This window comes from Schistocerca americana, chromosome 1 (genome assembly GCF_021461395.2).
Source record: "Schistocerca americana isolate TAMUIC-IGC-003095 chromosome 1, iqSchAmer2.1, whole genome shotgun sequence".
Taxonomy (NCBI): Eukaryota; Metazoa; Arthropoda; class Insecta; order Orthoptera; family Acrididae; genus Schistocerca; species Schistocerca americana.
This window is the reverse complement of record NC_060119.1, coordinates 811,445,994-811,473,258: the sequence shown is the minus strand read 5'-3', so window position 1 is coordinate 811,473,258 and position 27,265 is coordinate 811,445,994. Positions and strand designations below refer to the sequence as shown.

At 38.0% G+C, this 27,265-nt stretch overlaps 2 protein-coding genes across 3 annotated transcripts in view; one reads left to right on the top strand and one right to left on the bottom strand.

The window, feature by feature from the left end:
* The window catches only part of LOC124612845, a 29,193-nt gene extending 26,347 nt beyond the window's left edge, over positions 1-2,846 (top strand). For both annotated transcript variants that reach the window (XM_047141283.1, XM_047141277.1), the window contains exon 2: positions 116-2,846. In XM_047141283.1, the coding sequence (XP_046997239.1) occupies positions 116-1,177 (1,062 nt within the window). In that variant the 3' untranslated portion in view covers positions 1,178-2,846. The remainder of the gene's footprint in view (positions 1-115) is intronic.
* Positions 2,847-25,047: 22,201 nt separating this feature from the next.
* LOC124594332 (mitochondrial import inner membrane translocase subunit tim16-B-like) lies at positions 25,048-25,416 on the bottom strand. The gene has a single exon (XM_047132702.1). It carries the CDS (start codon positions 25,414-25,416, stop codon positions 25,048-25,050), a length of 369 nt encoding a protein of 122 aa, XP_046988658.1.
* Positions 25,417-27,265: the final 1,849 nt, after the last annotated feature.

The window sequence follows — 27,265 nt, the reverse complement described above, 5'->3', positions numbered from 1 at the left end:
TTATATTAATAGCTCTTAATCATGTATATATCAATATGAACTTCCCACTGTTGTTTTCCTGTTGTCATATTATATGTCACTGAATGTTAATAAAAATTATGTAATTTTCATACAGGACAAGGAAAATGGTATCGTGCTGTGTGCTCCTTCTGCTGAAAGTGACTTGTGCCAAGAAAACAGAAATAATGCAAAACATGTGACTAATTTTCACCAGAATAATGTTGAAAGATGTGACAGTAATAATAAAATTGTTGGCAGTGAAGAGACATGCAAGATTGAAATGTCGCCACCATCAGAAATCTGCAGCATTCCTATCCCACTTTCAGAAACAGTTAAATTACATCCTTCTGACAAGACAAGTACAACAACTGAAAGTCTTAGTCAGAGTGAACAAAGTTTAGATTTTGATGCTGTGCGGGATACTACAGGGGCTCATAAACTGAAATCTAGAAAGCATGTCAATATCTGCACAGAGAGCGAGGACCAAGAGGAAGATGGAATCAATAATTTTGAGACTATGGCCCTTCGAGGTTCTGAGACATCAGAATCTGTAGCGGATCATTCAGCAGTGAGCAACAGCACTGATGGATGCCTTACAGTTACTGGAACCATTAAACGTGGCAAGAAGGCAGGTCAGTGCGTGGATATTAGACTGAATATGTCTCGTGAAGAGCTTGAGCATCTTGAAGCAAATATAACTGCAAAAAAATCCAGTTCCAGTTCAGCTTCAACTTGGTTATCATGTGGTATTAAGAGTGGTCCCCATATAATGGTAATAACTGCCCTTATTTTACCTATTGTAAGTCTTGTGTCGGGTGCGTATTCATTTTACATTGGGACAATTACTTGGTACAACATTTTTACATATTATACTGAAGAAAAGCCTACATTCTGTAGGGTACTTGTCTCTCCCATTCTCATTTTATTGTATCCTTTTCTTATAGTTATTTTTACTCTTGGTCTTGGCATTTATGCAGGTTTTGTTCAGCTGTCATGGTTTTATGACAGCTGGTATAAGGAAATAACAGATCTAGAGAAAGGGTTTTATGGCTGGTTGTGTGCTGTACTGAGGCACGAGGAATGCTCTCCATATGAAGTTGTAATCTTAACAGACATTCAGGGAACAGGCAGAGTGGAACCTATTGAAAGATCATCATCTGGAGATCTATCAGGTTAATGACAGACTTTATAATCTTCAATATGTTTGACTGTATATAAAAATTTATCTGGTTTAAATTACATCATGTGAGCTGGATATGAAAAGGCATGCATGTGATAAATGACTACCTTGTACAAAATGTGTATGTAATACTTCAAAATAGTTTCAGACTGGGGCAAAGGACCTTTTAAAGTAACCAGAAATTATGACTGAACACTGCCAGAAACTAATATTTGTGGAACATAATTAATTGTACAAAATGTCAAAACAGTAGGAAAGCAAGCCTGACCCATCTGGTATTCAATAATGAGCTTCATGTATTAATGTAAAAATAAGAGTCTGTATATGGATCTTTCATGTTTATATGATTGCAAGAGAAGTTTTATGTAGTTTTCTAAATCCTCATTTAGAAAATTACATATTAAGGCTGCTGTGCCTCAACTCCAAAAGTCTGCTGTGTCCCAACTCCAAATAATAATAATATTTTAGTGAAAATTAGGTAATTTCTTTCACTGTGCTACACAAAATCCATTTTGCATTTCGCTAGAAGAAGAAAATGTCTTGTTTTTTATGCTGTAGTCACACAAAGAAAGTAGTTAAAACATATTATTACGATACATTTCTGTAATATTTCTGAAAACTTCCTCTTTGAACACATATCATGTTTTTCTTTCTTAAATTTTCATGATCTTTATTGTAATTCTCATAAGCAAACACATATCACAGGATATTGTTTATGGGATAGCATTTGTTTTTTATTTTACCGTTCTTTTATGAGACTGCTTGTGTCCTGTGTAATAACTGGTGCTCAGTGACAAATTTATATTCTCTTGACATAATACTTTCGAGAATATGACTCAATTGTGTGTGTTACGGTGAGTTCAGCAGAATATTAAATTGTTTGTAAATAGAATATTAAATTGTTTGTAAATTGTGTGTAATTGACACTTCAAATATGTAATGGGATTGTAATACACATTTTCACATACAGATATGCGTATGCCATGAGTACTACCAGTTGTGATGTTACGTATGCAGTACTTTTTAAAAAAAGGAGGCTTGGGAGGTGAGCATGCATTTCATAGAATGTAACCATTAAGCTTTGGATGGAGCACCATGGTTTAAATAACTTTCTAGAGCTGTTAGATGATGTGTTTTTCTTATGCTGAATGTGATGCATTTTGGACATGAGCTCCAGCATTTTTACAAACTTGATGTAAATAATTAAGACTTGGTACTGGGTTGATATTTTTACCACTAAATAAAAATACAAGTGAAACATCTTCAGAACAAGATTGCGTGAAATGTTAAGTAAGAATGAGACTGAATAATTTCATAATACAGTTTATTAAAAATACTCATATTTGTAACAAAATGCTGATTTCTATACTTTCTCTTTTTCATGTCTGAATGTTTTATAACTCATATAGTAGCAGATATGGCACCATATTTTATATATCAGTTCTTTATATAATAAGTGGAATGATGTTTTGTAAATAAACATTTTGATAGATGTTTTTACTGTCAAATTGATAAGTGTTGCCAAAAAATTGTAATACTTCAAATCAAATTTTGTACTTTATTGATAAGTCCAAGGCTTAGTCATTTATTAAAGCATAATTAATAACCAGTTGGCATTTTACTTACATGAACTGAACTGTACTGACAACAATAAAATGTATGATAGTTACAACAGAAATAAGTCTGTCATTTCACATCTGATTTCATTCGATATTACATAGCTTTTGCCTTCTTGACTACATCTATAAGGTGGTGACAAGAAAAAAAAACTCTTCTGATCTTTGGGTACTTGTCATCTTGACCTTTAATGTATATACCAAAATAACTTGCAGCAGTTCAGTTTAAAACTGATGAAAAAAATCAAACTTTCCACTAATATAAATGTAAAACAGCTTTAAAGTGAATAGCGAAGAGACTAAAATACTACAGCAGTACGTGTGGCTGACTGATCACTAAATTAGAACAAGATGAGCCAGCCAGTCTGAAACCTCCAACCTAAAGTCTTAGGCTGGATTCCAGACAATATAACTTTGTGCAATCCTAAAAGAAGCTGTTGTATCTTCTTTGGATTACATAGTAGTTTAGTTGATGAGAACTGGCACAGTACAGATTCAAGTGAGTCCTGTGTAACCTCCTTCAGAGCTAAGATGTTCTGATGTGAGGTAAGTTAAGCATATGCCAGTCTGATATAGTATCTAATTAAGCAGGTCATTGATAGCGTAACTGCAAAAGAAGGGTCCAATCATAGAGCACTGTAAAAAACCACTACAAATTCCTGTTAAATAAGAGTGTTTATTTTTGACTGCAACAAACTGTAAGTAATTACTGATAATGCAGATCTATGCAACTGGGCTGGTCACTGATAGCAATAATGTTGAAGAAAGGCATAAGGACAGAGCCTTGGGGAAAACCACTACCGTATTTACTCGAATCTAAGCCGCACCTGAAAAATGAGACTCAAAATCAAGGGAAAAAAAAATTCCCGAATCCCAGCCGCACCTGAAATTTGAGACTCGAAATTCAAGGGGAGAGAAAAGTTTTAGGCCGCACCTCCAAATCGAAACAAAGTTGGTCCATTGTAATATGAGACACAATTTAGGTCGAATGAATGAAGATACAGCTACAGTACTTTGGTTCGAGTCGTAAGCTTAGCCAGGTAGCCTTTACCAGGTAACCATTGCTATGCGTCACGTGCTCCGTCCGTATTTATAGAAGTACCCAAGTTTTTCGCATACTACCTCTGGTTTGAATTGATTGCTTATTTTTCTTTGATCTGATAAGTGTCGTACTCTTTGTTATAAATGTTTACGTCACTTTAAGCTGAAAATGCATTACTGTACTGTGTCATGCATTGTTTGTCGCATTCTGATAATGAGTGTTTACGACCTGTCGCCGCTCGCGGCATGGCTTGCTTTTGCGCACGCTACCGCCGATTACAATTTAAAAAAAAAAAAAAAAGAGAGAGAGAAAGGAATCGTCTCCTTAGCGAAACAATGGCAAGAGACTGCTACTTGTTGTTACTTACACTGCTGCTTTCTTTGATAATGATCAACAAGAACCAAATAATAGACAGCGTATGATAGAAGATGTTCTGAACGAGAGTTTAGCGAAAATTTTTCTCCGTTTGAAAATCTTTGCAGACGCCTCTTTAGTAGCCTACATTACATTCTGCACTGAAATTAGAGTCATCTTAGATTTAAAAATCTAGTCAGTTGCTGTGCTTCATTTCTAACTGTATCATTATTAGGCATAAGAATAATACGAATATAAACATGACATGATATGCATATTCTTCCGCGTTTGCTGTTGTCTCACTCTAGTTTCGTCGTTTATTTGGCAGACAGGATCTAAATGAATAAGCAGCAAACACGAAAGAATACATGGCAAAACGTTTATATTCGTATTATTCTTAAGGTGAAGAGAATACTGCATGAGATTTACAATTCACAAAAGTTCCTATAAGGAACCATCTCTTCTCATAGGTAGGAAAAAATTAAGAACGTAGACATCCCAAACAGTCTTGCCAGTCGGATTTTCGTAGTACATTGAAATGCTGCTACATTCGAAGGTGGACAATACGGAATTTGTATTTACTTCGTTGGATAATGTGTGAAAATGCAGTGGTCGAAACTCGAGGCGGAGGAAAAAGCTCGTCGTCCACCTTTTTTTTAAATTTATTTACTGACGCAGAGGGTTTGGGGCCAGTATTTATCTTTGTGCCTGCAAAGCATGCCTGTGTAGCGCTACATATATTGGACGGCAGAAGTTAGTTGTGGCGGCACCTACCAAAATTTTTTTCAGAACTTCCGCTTACTTTGCACTCGATTCTAAGCCGCTGGCGGTTTTTTGGATTACAAAAACCGGATAAAAAGTGCGGCTTAGATTCGAGTAAATACGGTACTCATTTCTATTGCAGAAGAGTGTTTCTTTTTAACTGAGATAAACTAAGTAATTACTGCTAATGCAGAACTACATTACATAATAAATTGCCAACCGTGCAATTAGGATGTCAAAGGGAACGTATTAACATGCCTTCTATAGTTCACATAACATACACTGAAGAGCCAAAGAAACGGCTACACCTGCCTAATATCGTGTAGGGCTCCTGCGAGCGTGCAGAAGTGCCGCAACACAACATGGTGTGGACTCGACTAGTCTCTGAAGTAGTGATGGAAGGAATTGACACCATGAATCATGCAGAGCTGTCCATAAATCTGTGAGAGTATGAACAGCACGTTGCAAGGCTTCCCAGATATGCTCAGTAATAATAAGTGTTTGAACTCGGAAGAGTGTTCCTGGAGCCAGTCTGTACCAATTCTGGATGTGTGTAGTGTCACACTGTCCTTCTGGAATTGCCCAAGTCAGCCGGAATGTACAATGGACATGCACGGATGCAGGTGATCAGACAGGATGCTTATGTACGTGCCACCTGTTAGAGTCGTATCTGGACGTATCAGGGGTCCCATATCACTTCAACTGCACATGCCCCACACCATTACAGAGCATCTGTCAGCTTGAACAGTCCGCTTCTGACATGCAGGGTCCATGGATTCATGAGGTTGTCTCCATACCCGTAAACGTCCATCCGCTCGATACAGTTTGAAATGAGACTTGTCGAACCACGTAACATGATTCCAGTCATCAACAGTCCAAGGTCAGTGTTGATTGGCCCAGGCAAGGTGTAAAGCATTGTGTTGTGCACTCGTGAGGGAACACGAGTGGGCCTTCGGCTCCGAAGCCCACATCGATGAAGTTTCATTGAATGGTTCCCATGCAGACTCTTGTTAATGGGTTGGGTTGTTTGAGGGAAGAGACCAAACTAGGAGGTCATTGGTCTCACCTTGTTAATGGCCCACTTCCAAAATCTGCACCAGTTTGCAGAAGGATTGCTCTTCTGTTATGTTGAACAATTCACTTCAGTCGTCATTGGTCCCATTCTTGCAGGATCTTTTTCTGGCTGCAGTGATGTCGGAGATTTGATGTTATACCAGATTCCTGATCTTCTAGGTACATTCGTAAAATGGTGGTACAGGAATATCCCCACTTCATCACTATCTTGGAGATGCTGTGTCCCATCACTCGTGCACTGACTGTAACACCATGTTCAAATTCACCTAAATCCTGATAACCTGCCATTATAGCAGCAGTAACCAATCATATATAGGCATTGCTGACCACAGTACCATATTCTGCCTGTTTACATATCTCTCTATTTGAATATGCACACCTGTACCAGTTTCTTTGGCACTTCAGTGTATGTGATACCATATTCTTATTTTCAAAGGCTGCTAATGTCTGATCAAAGTGCCTGTCTAATTTCTTTTCTTTGGGGTGGCCTACGTTATCTTAGCAACTCTTGAGCTAATGAAATGCACTAAAGGATACAATTTCATGTCTAATACAATTCTTCTAGTGTTTCACCAGTAAAACCCTCACACTCTTATTATTTAAAAAAAATCAATCACCCATTTATAAAACAGCTTCAGAGTCTGATTAGTATGCAAATGAGTTAATGTTTTAAATATTTTCCATCAAGCACGTAAGGAGAAGAACTTCAGAGAATGTTTGAAGTTATGTTTAACATTTGTTGGAAGTTGTTAAGTGGTCTCATTCTCAAGTATTGGATGAATATAGTCAGGTAATTTGCACAGCATGATTAATGCTGCCTCAAGACAAACGATACAAACAGTGTATAACAGTAGTACTTGTCTTACTGTATTAAACATTTAACATAGATTACACTAGTGAGTAGATTATTCCAGCATTTTAAATTCAGTCAATAATTATACAAAATACTGAAAATCAAATTTCTATTGCCCCTGGAAGCCATTAGACAGGCAACCTGCAACGGGGACTGCACCATGAACTGGGTTAGCCCTTTACTAATACATGTGGGTTAATGAGTATTTGTGTTAAACACACAAAATTCTATAGAATATCCAGAATGTCCTCCAGATATAAAAAAGGAAGAGATGTTTCATCTTTTTTTGGTTATCAAGCTGAACCATGCGCAACCTGTCCTCTTACCCCTCCCCCCTCACACACATGCAGACATACTGAGTGCATGCATTTTTTTTACTTGGTTGGTATTAGGCACATGCAAAGTGCCTTGGAGAGAGTAGTAGTATTACCAGTTGAAGGAATGAAGTGCAGAAGGAGCGAAAGATTAAATTTTCATGTAATCAAAGTTGAAATCTCAGTTGCTTATGTAGCATGACAGAATACAAAAATTAATGAGCCAACACTTAGGATAGACAATTGGTCCTCTTGCTATCTGCTGTTGAGTTTCAGTGTTATTCTTAAAAGTATAGAGAAAAAGAAATTATATGATGATAAAAAATGTGGATCTATACTGAAATGAGGAAGCGAAGTTCCCATTATATTTAAATTTGCTTTTTTGTCCTGTTCTGAGGTACAGGCACTGCGACTGTTCATATTAGGATGTTCACAGAAGTAGACAGTTGGTGACTGTGCATATGTAAAAAGGTGTATATTGATACTGGTCACTAAGCTGGTGAAAACAATTAATCTAGAGTTACGTATGGAAGTTTCGTGATGGTTGGGCCTGCAGTGAAATACATGTCTTGAAAGGACATTGTAAGTAAGGTTCCAGTATCACTGCTTAAAACATTTATTGATTATTATGATAGTTGTTTTGGAAGATTTCCACTTTCAAGTACATCTACATTGTCCTGATGTATATATAACACCTGGTGTGACTGTATCTGGCAACAGTACCGTTTATATTTCACATGAAATTCTAAACCTTCAATTTCACATGGATTTTGTTCTATTTTATACTGTGTGCCACATTATTTTTGTGCTAGGCACAAAAACTGTACAGAATATCCAGAATGTTCTCCAGATATAAAGAAGGAAGAGGTGTTTCATCTTTTTGGTTATCAAGCTGAACAAGACAATGAACGCATGCATATTTTTTTTCCCCCTTGGTTATTATTAGGTACACGAAGATGGCCTTGGAGAGACTGTTACCATGTAAATATAAATTATCTATGGCGTGAACTGTCAAACCATAACACACTGTTACTATGTAAAAATAAAACATATTTGGTGTGAACTGCCAAAAATTACAGGAAATATCTACAATATTATATCAAAATAGTACACCACACTGTATGAAACAGTACAAAATCAATGTGAAATCATTATTTTAGAATTTCACGTGATTTAAACACATTCATCCACTCAGTACAATTTGAAATGAGACTTGTCTAACCAGGCAACATGGTTCCAGTCATCAACAGTCCAATGTTGGTGTTGACAAGCCCAGGCGAGGTGTAAAACTTTGTGTTGTGCCATCACGAAGGGTACACAAGTGAACTTTCAGCTCTGAAGCCCATATCGATGATGTTTTGTTGAACGGCTCACACGCTGACACTTGTTGATAGTCCACCTTTGAAATCTGCAGCAATTTGTGGAACGGATGCACTTCTGCCATGTTGAATGATTCAATTGAGTTGTCGTTGGTCCTGTTCTTGCAGGATCCATTTCTAGCTGCAGAGATTCCTAATATTCACGGTACACTGGTGAAATTGTCATACGGAAAAATCTCCACTTCATCGCTTCCTTGGATATGCTCTGTCCCATCGCTGGTGCACTGACTAAAACACCACATTCAAACTCACTTAAATCTTGATGATCTGCCATTGTAGCAGCAGTAACCGATCTAGCAACTGGCCAGACACTTATTGTCTTATATAGGCATTGCCGACTGCAGCACTGAATTCTGCCTGTTTACATCTCTCTGTATTTGAATATGCATGCCTATACCAATTTCTTTGGCACTTCAGTGTATTTATCAGGAGAACATAGATGTACTTGAAAATGGAAATCTTCCTAAACAGCTGTCATAATAATCAACAAAGGTTTTAGCAGTGTTACTCGAACCTTACTTACATGTGAAAGTCTTTCATTTTTATTGTACAAGTGCCAAGATTTACCTTAAAAAGCTCAGTCGAAAGTACTGACTACCTGCTGTTGTGGCAGGCATTGCACCTAAAGCAAGGAAAAAAGTGTTGGTTCTAGAGAAGCGTGCAATAAGAATACAGTGTAAAGTTGACTATCAAACAGCTTGCAGAAGCTTCTTCATGGACATAGGATTCTTACACTCACAGGGCAGAACATGTAATCCCTAATGGCATTTGTGGTTAATAACAAGAGTAAATTTAGGATGAATTAGGCAATTCAAAACCACAAATAATGTTTGTATACTCGATTAATCCTTCTCCAGGATTGAGAATGGAGTTTTTTTATTCTGTTGCAAAAGTCTACAAGAAGTTACCAGTGGATATCAGGCAGCAAATTGAACACCCCAAATATTTAAAAAACAAAGTAAAAGAAAATCTCATTCCCACTCTTTCTACAATTTATCAGAATACAGTACTTGGACATGTGTATGTAAATTATGCTAAACTCTGACATTTGTGCTCGTGTAAACTTACACAATTGCTTTGTTTGAAGTATTAGAAAATAACAGCAGCTGAGTAGTACAGCAGGAGAAGAAATGGCTTTTTTTGAAGCAGTAGTTTTTTTCCCCTAACATACATCACCATCATCATTAGTCAGTTTACTCATTGCCAAGTGTGATAACCTCATTCTTCATTCACTTAACAAGTAACTGAATCTTCAACTAGACACCCCCACGACAGCTATTTTCAATGCTTCTTAATATCATGTGAGGAGGACGGCTTGTAACCTCCTTTGCTTCATCCAACCAACTACTTGCTGCTCTTTGTCATTGTCTCCTGACTTCAATTTTGCCTTACACATGATCTTTTAAAATTATCCCCTTCACTTCTCAAAATGTGTGCAAGAATTGGAAGTATCTTTGACTGACAGAGGAAGATAAACTTCTTGTGATACTAAGTTCTTCTGTAATGAGAGCATTGTGTTACCAAAAAAGAAATGGCCATAAACTTTCTGCTGGGAAATAGCACAAAAAAACATTCAATTTAGGGGAGTCTAATTGAAACTGCACCATCTCATTGGAATTTACTAACACCCCCTCCCTTCCCAGATTTTCATATTGTGTGTGTTTGCATTTCAACTTAGGAGAAATATTAATTCAGCATTGAAGATGATGCAATGCAGAAAATTGTCACGCAGCAACATTTCAATTGCAACACTGGCACATAAACTGTAGTCTGCAGACGTTATAGCTTGTAACAGGTAGGCAAACAACACTGGCCGAGTTACTCTTTTATTTGATGTCTTATTTATAATTGTGATCTGAATGCAATAAATGCTGCAAAGCCTTAAAACTGTGACATTCGTTTTGAAACACCCAGTATTTCCCTTTATACCAGATAGAAGGGCTACTTCTCATTCCATTCCAGTTTGGAGAGCAGGAAGAATGGTTACTTAAACAACTTTGTGCCAGGTCTACTTAATCTAATCCTATATTCACGATCCCTCTCGGATAGTATTTATGGTATAATCCTACGGTCATCATTTAAAACTCTCTCTTGAAACTTCGTAAGTAATTTCAGGATAGTCTGCACCTATCTTAAAGTATCTGACAGTTCAGCACCTCAGTGATACTCTCCTGTGGGTCAGATAAACCTTCACATATTTGTGCTACATTTAGTAGCTAGCCCTTTTTAGTCCTATATGATATGGGTCCCATACACTTGGGAAATATTCTGCAATGAGTCACATTATTGTTTTGTAAGCAGTTTCATTTGCAGAATAGTATTTTACCAATGAACCAAAGTCTGTACTTGCTTTTACCTGTGACCAAGCCTACGTGATTGTTCCAATTCATATCCCTACAAATTGTTACACCCACGTACCTGCGTGAGTTGACAGACGCCAGTTGTGTCTCACTGAAGCTGTAGTCATAGGATACTATGCATTTTGTGAACTGCACAATTTTACATTCGTGAACTCTTAAAGTAAGATGCCAGTCTTGCACAGCTTTGAAATCATATCACAATTCAACTGAATATTGCTGCAGTTTTTATTTTATTTTATTTTTTTTCCAGACAGAATCATCTGCAAAATGTCTGAAGTTGCTACTAATACTGTCTGCAAGGTCATTAATATACTAGATGAACAGCATGGGTACCAAAACACTTCCCTGGGGCACACCTGACTTCTACACTTGCCGACAATTCTTCATCCAAGATAACAAGCTCTACCTTCCTTATAAAAAAATCCTCAGTGCAGTCAAAAATTTTGCTTGACAAGCCATACAAACCTGCTCTTGATAATATGAGTAGGTGTGGTATTGAGTCAAATGCTTTCCAGAACTCAAAAAATACCGCATATACTTGACTTACTTCATTCTAGGCTGCCAGGTTGTCATGTGAGAAAAGCATGAGTTGGGTTTTACACAGTTGATGTTTTCAGAATCTGTGCTTGTCTTGAAAGAGGTCATTCTGTTTGAGGTACCTCATTGTTTGAAATCAGAATATATTCCAAGATTCTTTAACAAAGGTATGTCAAGGATGCTGGATGGTTGTTTTTGAACTACTTCTGCTATCCTTGTACATGGGTGCGATCTATGCTTTCTTCCAAGTATTGGGTGTGGTTTTTGTTCGGTGGACCTACAGTATATTGTGGTTAAAAGAGAAGCTAACACTGTTGCAAATTTGGTATAGAATCTCACTGGGATTTCATCGGACCTTGGTTCTTTGTTTTTAGTGATGTCAGTTGCTTCTCAAGACCACTGAAACTAATATCAGTATCACTGATCTCTACACTGCTGCAATAATTAAACTGGGGAAATACTCCTGAATTTTCCTCTGACAATTGAAATGAGATGTTTTAGTTGAGTGTTTATTTGTGTTGCTGTGCTCTATCAATTACGAAATTATTGACTTAAAACATGCTCATGCCAGATGATTGGGTATGGCACTTATGGCTACATATAGGCAGTCACTTTCACTCAGTATCATGTGTACAAAGAGAAGGAAATTTAAAATGTAAGAAGACTGGCACAAGTGCCATGGAATGCCCACTGCTGCAGTGACATGCAGACTATAGATGTTGATGTATGGAGTTGAGTGTTGAAGGTACATGGGCATATAGTATACTACATATATTTTTTTCTTTTACCTCTGGAGGTAGCAAGACTGTAGCAAGTGACAATTCAGTCTCTGCTTGACTTGCTAACTTTCAACATGAGAGAAGTTATGTGCTTTAAGCAAAAAATATGTTCTATGGTTCACTCGACTTGGGGCAGAAGTACAATACTTTGTCTATAAACTGAGAAAGTGTTAAACATACTGACAGGGTCGTGAATCATGCTTGGATAGCTCAGTCAGTAGAAATTTGCCTATGACAGGCGGAGGTCCAAAGTGTGAGTCAGCCTGGCACATGGTTTTAATCTGCCAGAAAGTTTCAGAATGACAGAAGATACAAATTTTCTAGTATTTTAAATATGATGGTCACATAGATCAGATAATTACCCAAAACTTCTAACAATTTTTGTACAAAAGCTGTTTGGGTCAAATAATTACCTGTCTCAGTACAAGCGATTATTGTTTTTCAACAAAAACATTGTGAAACAATGCAAGTTATTTTCAATGCTCAGTTTAACTGATTATGATTGGAATTCATTCCTGATGTTCATAGTCTGTTAACCCTAAACTTTTTAAAAACGAGCGCACTTTCAGAGATTATCTTTAGCAGTTCTAACTTGATGTTTCTATTTTTTTGCGAGTTTATCAGAGATTTATGTAGTGTCCATATTGCTACACGTAGCTATGTGAATGATATTAATACATTTATGACAAAATCCATTTCAAGACATCTTATTTAGGATTGCGTCCATATTTTTTCATTCATTTAGAAATGCCTAAAACACACTTTTGTGTGCTAGAAACAACATTACATAATTTTTTTAAAATTCCCTTAGACATGTAGACACTACTTAGTTTCTAAACAGACAAGTTACTATTTAATGACAGGCCCAGAGATGGATTGTTTGTAATGTGAAATGGTAATATATGAATGGGCTGATGCTAATGTAAGACACATCTACAGTGCCATAACCAATAAAATCAAGGAATAGACCACAGGTGATTGACGATTAGTTGGAAACTGATGGAATCTAAAGCAAAAGGTGATGAATAAAATATGTTGTAGCACTACACATGTGCTGTCACAATTGATATATTTGCTGCTTTGGAAAAGAGATTATGTTTATGGTATTTTTACTGCAGGTTTTGAATGACAGCCTGCTATTTTCTACTGTCACCAAAGGTAGCTTTCAGAGAAAGAAAGAAACTTCGACAAATTCTGACAATGCTAATTCAGCTACCTACACCCATTTTACTTGTTATACAGCAGATCAATACTCCTGATGAAATACTGTTGTGTAAACAACATGTGACACTATTCATTTTAAAATTAAGTGCATCATCTACTTTCATTTTGATGTTGTACTGGTTCATGTTTTCCTTTTCAGTTAATTACTGGCACAATTTTGCTGTCTTTGTCTTCTATACTCACCAGAACAATTTATGGATTTCATTCTTGAGTTAATAACTATTGTCACTCACTTATTCACCTGCCCAAAGCATAGCTGATAACCAGACCTTGCAGCAAATATCTAGTTTGATCTTGTCTACTGAGAGCACTAGTACAAGGTTAATACAGAAAAAAGTCTGCCTACTTTTGAACTATCACTTGAAATGTAATTTCCTTATTACGTGAGGCTTGTCATATTTTATTTATAATAATTTTCACAACCTGGTGTCTTTCAGTGTTAAAATAATGACTACCTCCAGGGTCTAACAGTATTGCAGCCTACCGAGACAGGGCCTGGGCTCAATTCTCAGTGACCATGTCATACTTTTCTGTGGCAGAGACATCTGGTATAGTGATCACTCAGCCTCTTGGAACAAACATTAAGCTGTTTCAAGAAACAGAATGTGACACTGCTTACATGGTATTACAATGAAAGGCTTGCACCACAATGGGAGCAATTCAACTTCTACTTTTTTTTTGCAGGAGCAGGCCCAATCTCTTACACAGAAGACCATGTTGTGTCTGTGTGCCAGGAAAAATCCTGACTCTTATTTTTCAATAAACATGCCAAGTGTTTGTATCCAAATTATGTACTTTATTTTAAATGTTATTGTTAAACCCAGCAGAGGTCAAATGCAGAAACTTCTAACCAATGATAACAAGCCAGTAAAGAGAAATGGCGATACTAACTATGTAATGAACAAATGAACTACATAAGCTGAAATGCACGAGAGCAGTAGCAGTGCCACCAGTGTGAATAAAAGTATCTGTGATGCATTATTTATCTTGTGAAACAAACACTTTTTTATTTCCATGCTAATAAAAGTATGTGTAGAGTTCAATAAAACATGAAACTGCAGCTGTTCCTGACTGTTCAATAAAAAGTATGCAAGTGCTTTGATTGTCTCATTAAGGAAGGATCATTGATAGAGAACACATTTAAAAAATAAAAATGAAGAAATTATTTTAAGTTTAGGCCAATTAATCTGTATAATGAATTGTCGCTATCAAGTGTGTGACACAATGCTGCAGACTATCCCCATGTTATTCAGTTTTGTACACAGAGCAAGCAGTAAAGGAACCCAAGGAGAAATTTGGAAAAGGAATTAAAATTTCAGGATGAAAAAAATAAAAGCTTTTAATTTTCCTGCGAGAATTATATCCCATTTTTTAAAGTCTTGGAAAGGCAGTTGAAAGGAATTGATAGTTTCCTGAAAAGATGTTGTAAGATGGACAAGAAGATAGATAAAACATGGGTAACAAACAGGAGTCACATCAGGTGATACCAAGGAACTAATTCACTATAAGTAGTGGCTGAGTTTTTCTATTTCAGCAGCAAAATAACTAACAGTAAAAAAATAAAGAAGATATAAAATGCAGGCCAATAGCAAGAAAATATTTCAGAAAAGGAGAAATATGTTAATATCTACCACAAATTTGCCTTTTATGATACTTTTTGTCTGCAACATTGCATCGAATGGAAAATGGACAATAAACAGTACAGACAAGAAGAGAATAGAAGCTTTAGCAATGCTTTGCTACAAAAGTGTGCTTGAGATTAGATGAGCAGATCGGATAACTAATAAAGAAGTACTGAATCGAGTTGGGGAGAATGGAATTTAACTTGACTGATAGGACCCACCCTGAGCCATCAAGGAATAGTTAATTTGAGGCTGGAGAGATTTGTAGAGAGATAACAATTTAGACAGAGACCATGGCTTAAGTTCAAGTGGATAAGGTTGGACAGAACTGCACAGGATAGACAAGCACGGAGAGCTGTATCAAATCGGACTTTGCATTGTTGATATCAGCAGCAGCAGCTTTGTGGGAAATAAATGTGGATACATTGTTCCAATGTGTGGATTTAGTGTTTGCAACTGTCAAGACTTAAATGCTGCACAAGTCACCAACAGATAGATAGATGGTGAATTGGTCATGATGATCCCATGTGTTTAGACTTCAGAGCACTCAGACCTGAACAGGGACTACTGTGAGCATACTTCTGCAAAGGTTTAGCATCACTCACATATCTTGCCAAGCTCTTTGGTCTGTGGCAACCTATTTTATCTTTACAGTGGTGAAAGAACATTGGGAGCTGTAGACCGATGGAAATCAGGCACTGAGATCAGGACACAATGAATGTCCATTTCCTTTTGCCACCACACCTTATTACGGGACTTTGTCTATCTAGACAGCAATGTGGACCTCAGAAGTCCATCTGCGTCTATTACTTTCTATTTAGTACCAAAGAAAGTCAGAAATTTAGGAACAAAAGATAGGTTAGTGGAGATGGAAGTGGACTTACTTAAGAACAAATAGAGCAGAAACAAAATATTTAAAATCAAGCCAAACATTTTACTACAGAGAAATCAAACATGAAGGTTATACAGGTGCTGGCTTTACTTTACAAAGAAAATTAAACCATAGCAATCACAACACTGCTCATTCTTTAAGGTAATTTCAATCTGACCAAATGTTCTAAAACTTGCATTTAAAACATGAATAATAAAGGAGGAAAGCAAAAATACACTGAAGGGGGGAATTGCAACACCAAGGGGCTGTGCGATGTAAATAAAAGCTGGCAAGCGTGTTTCCACATCTGAAAGATGATTTCCATTCAAATTATGCTCCAGTCATATAAGAATGGAACTAGTAGCACCACTATGAGGATGCAAACCAGGTTTGCTTTAAATAAACACTGTAATTGTTGTGAATTTTAGTTACCTTTGAGATTGGACGTTGTGAGTTGATGATGGTCCAGAATGCCTTCAAGGCAACATAGATGTCATTATCAACACCTCACTGAGGTCGTGTAATAGGGCTATGAGAAGCTTGATGTTCCTTCTGCGACATTGCAGAAAGACTTGGCAGGAATGTAGCCACTGTACATGATTCCTGGCAACAATGGTCACGAGAAAGTATGGTCGCAAGAAGACCGGGCTCTGGACGATAACGTGGCACTACCGATAGGGAAGACCACTGTGTCCAGCATAAGGCTCTGTCACATCACAATCTGTCACATCAGTAGCAATCTGATTAGTAATTGGCACCGTAGCGATACAACAAACTGTTATAAATTGGTTACTTCAAGGACAGCTCAGAGTCTGATGCTCTGTAGGGTGCATTCCACTGACCTCAAACCATCGCCATTCGTGACTTCAGTGGTGTCAAGTGAGAGCTCACTGGAGGGCATGGTGGAGGCCTGTTGTGTTTTCTGATGAAAGATGGATCTACCTGGTATCAATGATGGCCATGTTAGGAAGAGGCCAGCTGAGGACCTGCAATCAACCTGTCTGTATGCTAGACACTGGACCTACACCTGGAGTTATGGTCTGGGGTGCAATTTTGTATGACAACAGGAGTACTCTTGTGGGTATCCCACTCAACCTGACTGCAAATATGTATGTCAATCCAGTGATTCAACCTGTTGTGCTGCCATTCAGGAACAGCATTCGAGGGGATGTTTTTCAACATGATAACCCTCTCCCATATACCGCTGCTGTAACCCAACATGGTCTACAGTGTGTCGACAAGGCTTGGCCTCCTCAGTCACCAAATCTGTCTCCAATCAAGCACATACAGGACATCATCTGACGACAACCACAGCATCATCCACAAAGACATTAACCGTCCCTGTATTGACCAACCAAGCACAATGGGCATGGAACTCCAGCCCACAAAGTGACATCCAGCACCTGTACAAAACAAAGCATGCATATTTGTATTCTGCAATCTGGTGGTTACACCAGTTATTAACATACCAGTGTTTCACATTTACCATGGCTTATCTCATACTTACATCAACCTGTGATCTCGCAATGCTAATCATTTAAATATGTTACTTAGATAAATGTATTCCCCAAAATTTCATTACTGTACATTAATTATTTTTTTGTGTTGTGATTTTTTTCCAACAGTGCAATTATACTGGGATATGAGGCTGTCTGATCACTCATATAAAATATAGATGAGCCAATTACCCTAATAACACAGAAACTTCTCACTAAAATGTTAGGGAACAAATTGGATATTTCACACAACCTTAAAAATCACACCACATTCCTCTCATTGTCAGTTAAAATAGATGGCAAATATGTAGTAAACCAACTATTGCCCACTAGTTTAAACATAAAACACAATCAACCAAAATGTGACACATTGGGATCTGAATAGCACAAGCATTACACATGGGAAAGTCATCTCACTGAAGCAGGGAGCCATGCATCATAGGGCTGTGTCTACACGAAGATGAGTGAGAAAAACCTCATCTCATATGGAAGGAGGTAAGCCATGGCTGATTCTTTGACTTTACTAGGTGCAGTTTATTGTCTGTCACTTTAAGCCACCCATCTTCCAATCCACGGATTGTTAATAGCACATAGGGGTGTGTGTGTGTGTGTGTGTGTGTGTGAGTGAGTGAGTGAGTGAGTGAGTGAGAGAGAGAGAGAGAGAGAGAGAGAGAGAGAGAGATGCTTATTTATGTTGTAAGACATCGCAGTGTAAAAACAGATGCAGGTGTGCAGCCTCTCCTGTACCACATCAAAGAATCTAAAATTACTCTGGACCTTGCGATAACCAAGGTGGCAGTCAGTTCCAATTCTGGATTTGAATTTCTGCTTGCCCTACAGCATGTGACACCAGCTGAGCCTTCACGTGGACCCCAGATGGCTTTGTTGCTCATGCAAAATTTGAGGAAAGGTGTTCCATAGCTGAACAAGAAACAGTATGGTATACTAGTGAACTTGAAAAAGCGAGGAACTTATATGTTCTGTGCACCATGAGGACTTGACACAATAGAGTCAGTGGCATTTTCCCAGCCTCAGCACAGAGACTGGGTATGAAGCTGGCCAGCCTGGTACCCTCATGGTGGATAGCATCAACAGTCTTCAGGTAAGAAGGTCTCACTGATATGTACATCCACAGTCTGCTTTCCAGTCCTTGCCTTCAAGTTATTTAGGTGTTGTAACATGGTAACACCTCATCCCCCCCCCCCCCCCCCCCAATCACACACACACACGTGTGCGCGCCTGCTGAAAATTTAAAACCTGTCTTTGCAGACCACTTCTCAAACCTCTAAGTTGTAACAAGTCATTATAGCAGGGTTAGAAGAGGAACATAAAACTGAAAAATCGTCCGCAAGTAAGCAGCATTATGTTGGATTCCATGTGTTATATTACTTATGGCTGTAGCAAAGAAGGTAACACTTCTCTTAATTAAAAAACTGTTTGACAGCACAACACCATGCTCATGCCTAAAAAGGTGTTTACCAGCCCTGATGCAATCATTGCACAGGTTTTTACATTGGTATATTTAAATATTGGCATGAAAGGCCACTGCCAAACTGTGGCCAAGAGCATAGTAGACCACCCTGTGGCACAGCAAACAGCTGAACATAATCACACTCGATTTCAATGGTTGCTTCACTGCTCAAGCCATCTGGATCCTTCCCTCCACCACCAGCTTTTCTGAACTGCGCTGATGGGTGTTATTCTTACAACACATTCTATGCTTCCCATAATTATCACAGCCTCAACCTACAATAACATACTGCCCCACACCCTCCATCCAACAGTTTCCACCCCTTCCATCCTGTAATCTCCTCCCCATTCTCATCTCCAACCCTGTTTATTTGCAGCCCTTGCCAATGCATCCACCCATCTCCCCCCCCCCCCCCCCCCCCACCAAATTCCTGATGCTGCGCCTGTTGGCAATCTAGTCCGTGCACACTTCACCAGACTGCGTTCATCTCTCTCCCCACCTGTACACCACTATCCCTCTCCCTTCAAATGGCTGCATGCAACCTACGTGATGTTGCATTCTGGCCCGAAATGCTGGAGTCAGCAGTCTTGTATGCATGAGGTGTGCTTGTTTAATGTGTGATGTGTTTTTTGTACTGACGAAGGCTTTGGCCAAAAGCTTTATGTGAGTGTCTTCCATATTCTTTCCTACACAGATAGTTGACACTTTTTTCAGTGCTGGGGCACTTTGGGCCCTTCCCTTATTCGAAGAGAGGTATCAGTGTTACTTGTCCACCAGTTGGGAAGTTGTCCTGTCCACCATAACAAATTGAAACATTCCTCGACGACTTCCTTTGACTACATTTGCAAGTTTCGAGCATGCTACATTGGGTTTGGTTGCAATGGTGCAGTATCACGACCCTCAGGCAGTGCCGAGCCCTCCTCCCACATGGAGGAAGGGCAGATGTAATACTCAAAGTTGTTCGAATCTTATTTCCAATTCAACCCTTATCCATGGTCAAATGACAATACTTTTTGTAAATATAAACAACATGTATTCCAACCGAGTCACTCAATTCCAAACAACAATGCTCTTACATTGCGGTGAAATGTCTTTAGAATGATGTCACATGGCAACAAATCACGCATGATGATAATGGGGAGGACCATTAATGTGAAAGTAAAACAAAATTAAATAATGTTTCTTCAGTAAGACGCTTTGGGTATGACAGAGGTTACATGTAGGAGAAATTTTCCAACAAAAGCAATTGTTAGTCATGGACACACTCGTTGACAAGAAAATAAATGGAAAATGAAGTTGATTAGGAACAAATAACTATAATTTGTCACACAATACAGAAATCATGCAAAATGTACCACTCTTAAACCATAGCAGAAATTAAAGTGATGAAAAATTGGAATTATGCTACTTACAATACATAAAAACTTAGAAATAAACTCAGACCGACAGAGTATTGGAATTTATGTAACTACAGGCAGATACACTAGACAGCATTAAGGAACAAGTTCAGCATCTCAGAAAGTGAAGATTATACTGAGATGAAGAGGACAACTTCTTAACAAAGACACTTACAACAAATGAGAAGAAAACTTCAAAAAGGCAGCTCATAAACAGAAAGAGTTGCAAGTGAAACAATATTGGTACACAATAGAAAACATGAATTAAACAAAACTGTTCAGAAATGTTTCCAAGAGGATGGAAGCAGGGACAACATACAATGAAAATTTAATGAGACACACAATGGAAAATAAGAACAGCATGTAGAAAACATGAGAAATTTATAACAAGCCATTTGATGCATGATGAAAGTTTCTAGGATGGAGGTACAAGAATGATACAGAAGTGTGCAGAAAATAGACTAAGATCAATGTGTCTTTTGACCAGACAGAGGAACATCTGATCAGATATCTGTGATAAGACAAATGATGGAAAAGTTCTATGAATATGGTATAGATCTGTGTTTCCTATTCATCGACTTCAAACAGGCCTTTGACAGCAAGAACTATACTGAGTATTGAAAGAAGTTGGTATATGCGCTAAACTCATAAGACTAATCAGAATGACAATGACACAGACAAGAGCAAAATTAAAGACCTTTCTTTAGTAGAACAAGTGAAAGCTTTGACTTTAACAAAGGCATGAAGCAAGGTGATAGTCTCTCCACTGTGCTATTTACAATATAGCCCTGCATAGTGAGTAAATAAAGTCAACAAAAGAGGCACCACATTTATGAGAACTATCCGGATATGTGCATAGGCTGATGACATTGCTACAATAGGAAGAAATATCAATGCATTCCAAGAAATATGCTGGGCAGTTGATGCAGAATCATTAATAACTGGCCTTATAGTAAATGAAAACACAACGAAATATATGGTAATGTCACAATGTGAGGCCAGAATAACCCCTAAAGACCTAAAAATCAATGGGAACTGCTTCAAAGGAGTGTCCTCTTTTAATTACTTGGGAGCCCTAATATCAAATGATAACAGTATTAGAAGGGCTATAAGCGAAAGAATATATGCAGGAAACAGAGCTTACTCTGCAAATATGCAACTTTTCAGAAATAGCCTAACTACAACAAAAACAAAACTACTAATATATAAGTCCCTAGTCCGCCCAGTTATCACATACAGGTTAGAGGCATGGACGTTGACAGAACATGATCAAAACGCAAAGAGAGGAAGAAGACTGTAGAATACATTGCAATGCCAAATTACAAGTATTAATACATTAATCCAAGTTAGGGACAAAATCTGTGAAATCACAGCAGAGTGGAGGGGACAGCAGAAGATAGAATTCCAAAGAAAATAATGAATGTACTATACATTCACCTAGGTGAAAATGGAGACCATGAAGAAGATGGATTGACGATGACAATATAATAGTGGCTCTCTCCAGTATGGAAGTCCAGGGGTGGAAAAGTTTGGCAAACAACCGAGAAATGCAGAGGAAAATTGTTGAAGAAGCCAAGGCTCAACAAGGGCTATAGCAGTACCAAAGAAGAAGATACAAGAACTTAGAAAAATATTTACAAAACATCTACACTATAATGCAATTTCCCAATATTGGAAAACAATGTATCTATTACAAAAACGGAAATAACAAAAAAGTAGATCTATTGGATTAATCGCAGTGTTACATACCATTCTGCCTACTCACAATCAAATGATAACTTTTCAACCTAAGCTTCACCTCTGCAATAAACAGGATATTCTCTAGAACCATGACAAACCACATGGGATTTTATTCAAGCAAAGGAAAAAGCTGCCTGCAGAAATGGATATTGCACGACAAACCATTTACAACTTATAAATGAAATTATAGAACAGAGTAATGAGGACGTATACTATCAGTTTGTTTTTGTCCACAAGCAACGGATTTTGAGAAGATTTATCACTCATTTTCAACACGATATGTACTGATATATTTGAGAAAAAACTGTAGACCTATTGAACTCTAGCTGATGAGCCAGAACATTATGAACACCTACTTAATGTTGTGCTACTCTACCTCTGGAGTGCAATACAAGAGTGATTCTGTGTGACATGGATTCAACAAGTCCTTGGTAGGTTTCCAGAGCTATGTGGCACCAAAATTTTATGCACACTTCATGCAATTCCCAAAAAATAATGGTTTGTGGATGTGGAACTGGTGCCTAATAGCATCCCAGATGAGTTCTATTGGGTTCAAATTGACGGAATTTGGTGCCCAAGTCATCAATATGAGTTCATCATCATCCTCCGTAAACTGCTGTGCCATGGTCTAACATCGATGATCTCATTCCCAGTGCAATCAGAACCAGTAATATTGGTGAGTCAGCATGGGAACAGGTACGAACTGGCTGTTGCAGTGCCATGTGCTCGATAATGTGTGATGAATAGTGTGCTCTGAAACACATATGCCTGCTCTAGCATTGTACTCTGTTATCAGACAAGCACCCATTGTGCTTTACAGCAAGGATATAAGAGAGGGGGGGGGGGGGGGGGGGGGGGGAAGCATCTGACCTGCACATTCTGTGATAAGGAGTGGATGTCCAACACCTTATCGCCTACTCATAGTTTCACCAGCCATCAACCATGTCCTTTATTGCTCAAGACAACAGTACAGAAGCAGCCTACCAGGTTTGCCGTTTCTGAGACTCTCATTACCTGTCACTTACTTCAGTGCATTTCCCCATTTGCAACCCATATTGTAATTAGAATGATTCTGTAGTCATCTCTGCTCCACTTACATGTTTTCCGTATCATGTCTAGTGCCCAGAAGGTGGCTTTCATCTCATGGTGGTCAGTGATCATGGAGATGAGACACTTGTGGAAAGTAAAGTTGTGAGGAGGTGGCCATGAGCTGTACTTTGACAGCTCAGCCAGCATATCACTTGCCTGCGAAAGGCAAAGGTCCAAGTTTTGAATCCTAGTCTAGCATGCAGTTTTAGTCAGCCAGGAAGTTTCAGCAATCCCAATGTTTCATCCCATCAGAGTATATTAGTATACTGACAAACACATACATAATGCTACAGTCTGCATTAGGCATCATCAGGATAGTGAGAATTTCAGAATTTAAAGAGGTACGAAAAAGGGGAAAAAAGGTAATGTCATTGTTCTGTTTGCCTCTAGTGCACACAAACTTATGCAGAGAATGAAAGAGCTTGTGTAAATGGCCTTAAAAATAATTATAACATGTTTAAAGAAATGTGTAATCAACACTATAAAGAAAGTCACAAAACCAGTTGATGAGCTTTTGTAAGAAAATTATAATGTTTAAAAAAACTAGATATGTAGGTCTATATCCAGAGGGTCAGTGAATAAGATGGTGTTTGGGACATGCAACCAGGTGAATGGATGGTAGATGCGCCAAAGCTGTTTTTTACTGGATTCCACAAAGTAAGGAAAGACTGAGGCAATGACTTCACAGAATGTGGACAGATGGCATTAGAAAATATTGATAAGCAACAGAGATTTGGGTGTATTCGAGGTAATTTTAAGATGACTATTTCCACCAGTGGATATCAAGCAGGTAGTAATGAACTTGAACCAAGAAGCATTACAGAGTTCCAATAGTAGTGCTAAAAATAACTGTATCAATAAAAAAGTCAAATCAGTTTCAGCTGAGCAAGTGTGGGAGTTCATGTTGCAGAACTCGACAATGGCCATCTACTCACTCGAATTTTGACTCGCACCATAACAAAGTAGGCTAGATCATGTTGCACATAATGTTTATTAAACATTAACACTCATTCTCTCCTTTTTATAATATTTTGAAGTGATTGTTATAAGATTATTTTTAAAAATGTGAGCATCTCAAATATTTTACCTCAAAGTTGTCAATCTAACAATGAAAGAAGTGTCATCCCCCCCACACATACACACATGCACCCACCCTCACAAACTGCAATAAAATACAGCAACATAGATGAACACACTAATTAGATTGAAGAAAGAGGCTTCATGTTAACAGTGCCTCCTGAGAAAACTTAAGTTAATCACTTCATGGAATACACGACAAATGCTTAGTCTCATGAAGAAAACAACGAACTGTGTTAAATATAAGATCTATTAAATATCTGTGCAAATAGGACTATTAGTGCCAATGTTCTGTACTAGTGGACACCAACTAAGCTGCAGGGCATAGACACCAGCTATTACAAACAGGAGCAAGTAAGCACATTTTGTCCTACTGAATGTGAATATTAAATACTTCACAAATATAAATAAAACTGGAACAGTGGCCACTGCACACAAGGAAAAACAAAACTACTTGCTACACGATGATTCATTTGGCCATCCTACTCTACCATAGTTGCTGAGAGATGTGAAGAAAATCAAGATTCATTAAACTTATCAATTAACACACTTGTAGTGTAGACAATTCACCCTGTCAATAAATTTTCAGGGATTACTTTCACCTGTTCTGAAGTTCTATGGTAGAAATTAACAGAAAGAATTAACACATTAGTCATAGTCTTAGATTGATGACAACGAGGATCTCAGTTGCACCACATCATCAAACATTTATTATTTATACTATATACATTTCGCACTGCAACTTTCGATTGCAATGCATAGAAACAACGTCTGCACTACTTCGATCACATGCTACAATGAAGAGTGACATCATTTCTCTGGTTCTTCAGTTTTTTGCTTCATTTCAAGCTCCTTGTCAAGTCTTTCTTTGGCTCTAACAACTTTCGACTGTATATAAAACGATCCACCCTTGCTCTTGTCGTTCACCCTAAATAGATGCTCGTATTGTTTTTTGATTTCTTCTGGATCCAGCTTGTCGACGTTCAATATTTGCTGAGCCTCCTCCAACGTGATTCCACTTTTCGCATTGGCTGCAGCACGACTGGTACCTTGTTGACCGCCGCCTCCTCTTCGTGCTGCTTCTTGACTAGCTGCGAATTCCTGTCGTAACGCCCTGGCGAAAGCTCTTCCTATTACTTGTGTTCCGAGTATCACAATTTGAGCGATGTATTTTGCCATCACTCTTCCACACTGCTACGAACTTACGCTATTTCCCTTTTCTGAGTACTTGCACATTGCTCACTGTTACTGAAATTTTGTCAGAGATAACGTGTATTCATGTGTAATGATACTCGAAAACAAAACACTTGCGCTTCTTCACAGACAGGCGTCTAAGGCTAGCGAAATGAGGGATGCTCAACTACCGGACCTACCGATAGATGGCTGTACCAGCTGATTACTGTCGTCTATATTGCCCGCCATATTTGAATTTGCCAAGAAGTTTCTCTCGTCTGTACGGTGTATAAGGAATTAAGGATTATCGAAATGGTGATTTCTTGTTCCGCTTTCAATTGTACAAAGCGATGGAGTAAGGAATGTGACTTACCATTTAACAGGTAATAGGACTACCGATACAATACGACAACAATACGGACTTAGTGCGTTTGCTAATTCGATGTTTTTGAACAGGTTTCCTCTGAAGCACCCAGAGCTGCTGAAGAAGTGGATTACTTCCGTGAAGCGGAAAGATTTTAAACCTACGTCTTGCAGTTTTCTTTGCGGAAACCTTTTCCGACAAGATGATTACGTAGTGAGCCCTGGAACGTGGAAGAAACGTCTCAGACCCGAAACAGTGCCATCGGTTTTTGACTTTCCGACACATTTGATGCCACCAAATAAACAGCCACGACGACATGTTAGGATTTTGAGTGACAACGATGCTTCTCCATTTGAGGTAGCTAATTAATTTCCTTGCTATGTGTGTGGTTTTGACTTTTGTGAATTTATTTCGTACGGACACAAATGGGCTACATAGGTCTAAGCAATGTTGTAATACAGTTCCATATTTTTGTTTTTAGTGTTCTGTCCTGGAATCCGTGCTTCATTTGCCCTCTGCAGAAGCTACTGATTGCGTGGAGAACGTTGTCAATGAGAATTCTTCCGTGGAAAGCATGTCCCATTTATCCAATGGAGAAGCTGCGAATTGTGTCGAAAACGTTAGTATAAGGATGTTTTCACACCCCCAAAGTTTTCTTATAATATTTTTCATCAAGCCTTGAGTTATTTCAATCACATATAACGAAATTATTTCTTTATTTCAGAGTGCAGTTGGTTCTCAAGTAGGGTGAAGGCTCTAGTTTTGGCCACTAGCCCACTTATGGCCACCTTGATGTCAAAGGTTAATTTTTAAGCTTCTCTGGAATATCGGCCAGTTCTACTATAGATTATTATAAACTTTGTGAAAGGCTCTATTCATTTGTCTACATAATCATTCTTTTGTCTGTTTCTGTTTGGAGACACCATTTCTTTAAATGATCAGTGTTGCAGAAGCTGGGCTTTGCAGAAGTTTTCTTTAAGCAACACATGATCTGTTTTTTTGTATTTTACATGTTTAAATAAAACATCAGAAGAAACTTAATCTGTTCAGAGGTAAGATAAGAGATTATATTTTAATTTCTTTTAAGTTTTATATCGCTCAGCCTAAAAACATGTTATCAAAAGTATGTGGCCATTAACAGATCCATATTTGGCCCTGGTTCCGTGTTATGGCCATGCATGTGGCCGTAAGTGGAGACATATACACTAAGCTAGGCTAATTTTATATAAATAGGCTTATTAAAATATTTTTGGTATTTTTATATCAATATATACCTCATTGTTAGTACTGTCTTGGCATATCATACCAATTTACCAATGCTTATAAGATACAAAATATGCAGTAGACATTATTCAAATGTGCAACATTCTTTAACTCTATCTTTGAGCATTATTTATAGGAAAAATGAGTCAACCAAAGAATAAGAAGTTTCAGTACTCTCCCAGCAAAGTTAAAGATGCTCTAAAGGCTATTGATGAGGGAATGAAGGTT

What these genes read in the sequence shown, in the direction of transcription:
- LOC124594332 (XM_047132702.1), bottom strand. Translation starts at nt 25,416, where the DNA reads ATGGCAAAATACATCGCTCAAATTGTGATACTCGGAACACAAGTAATA.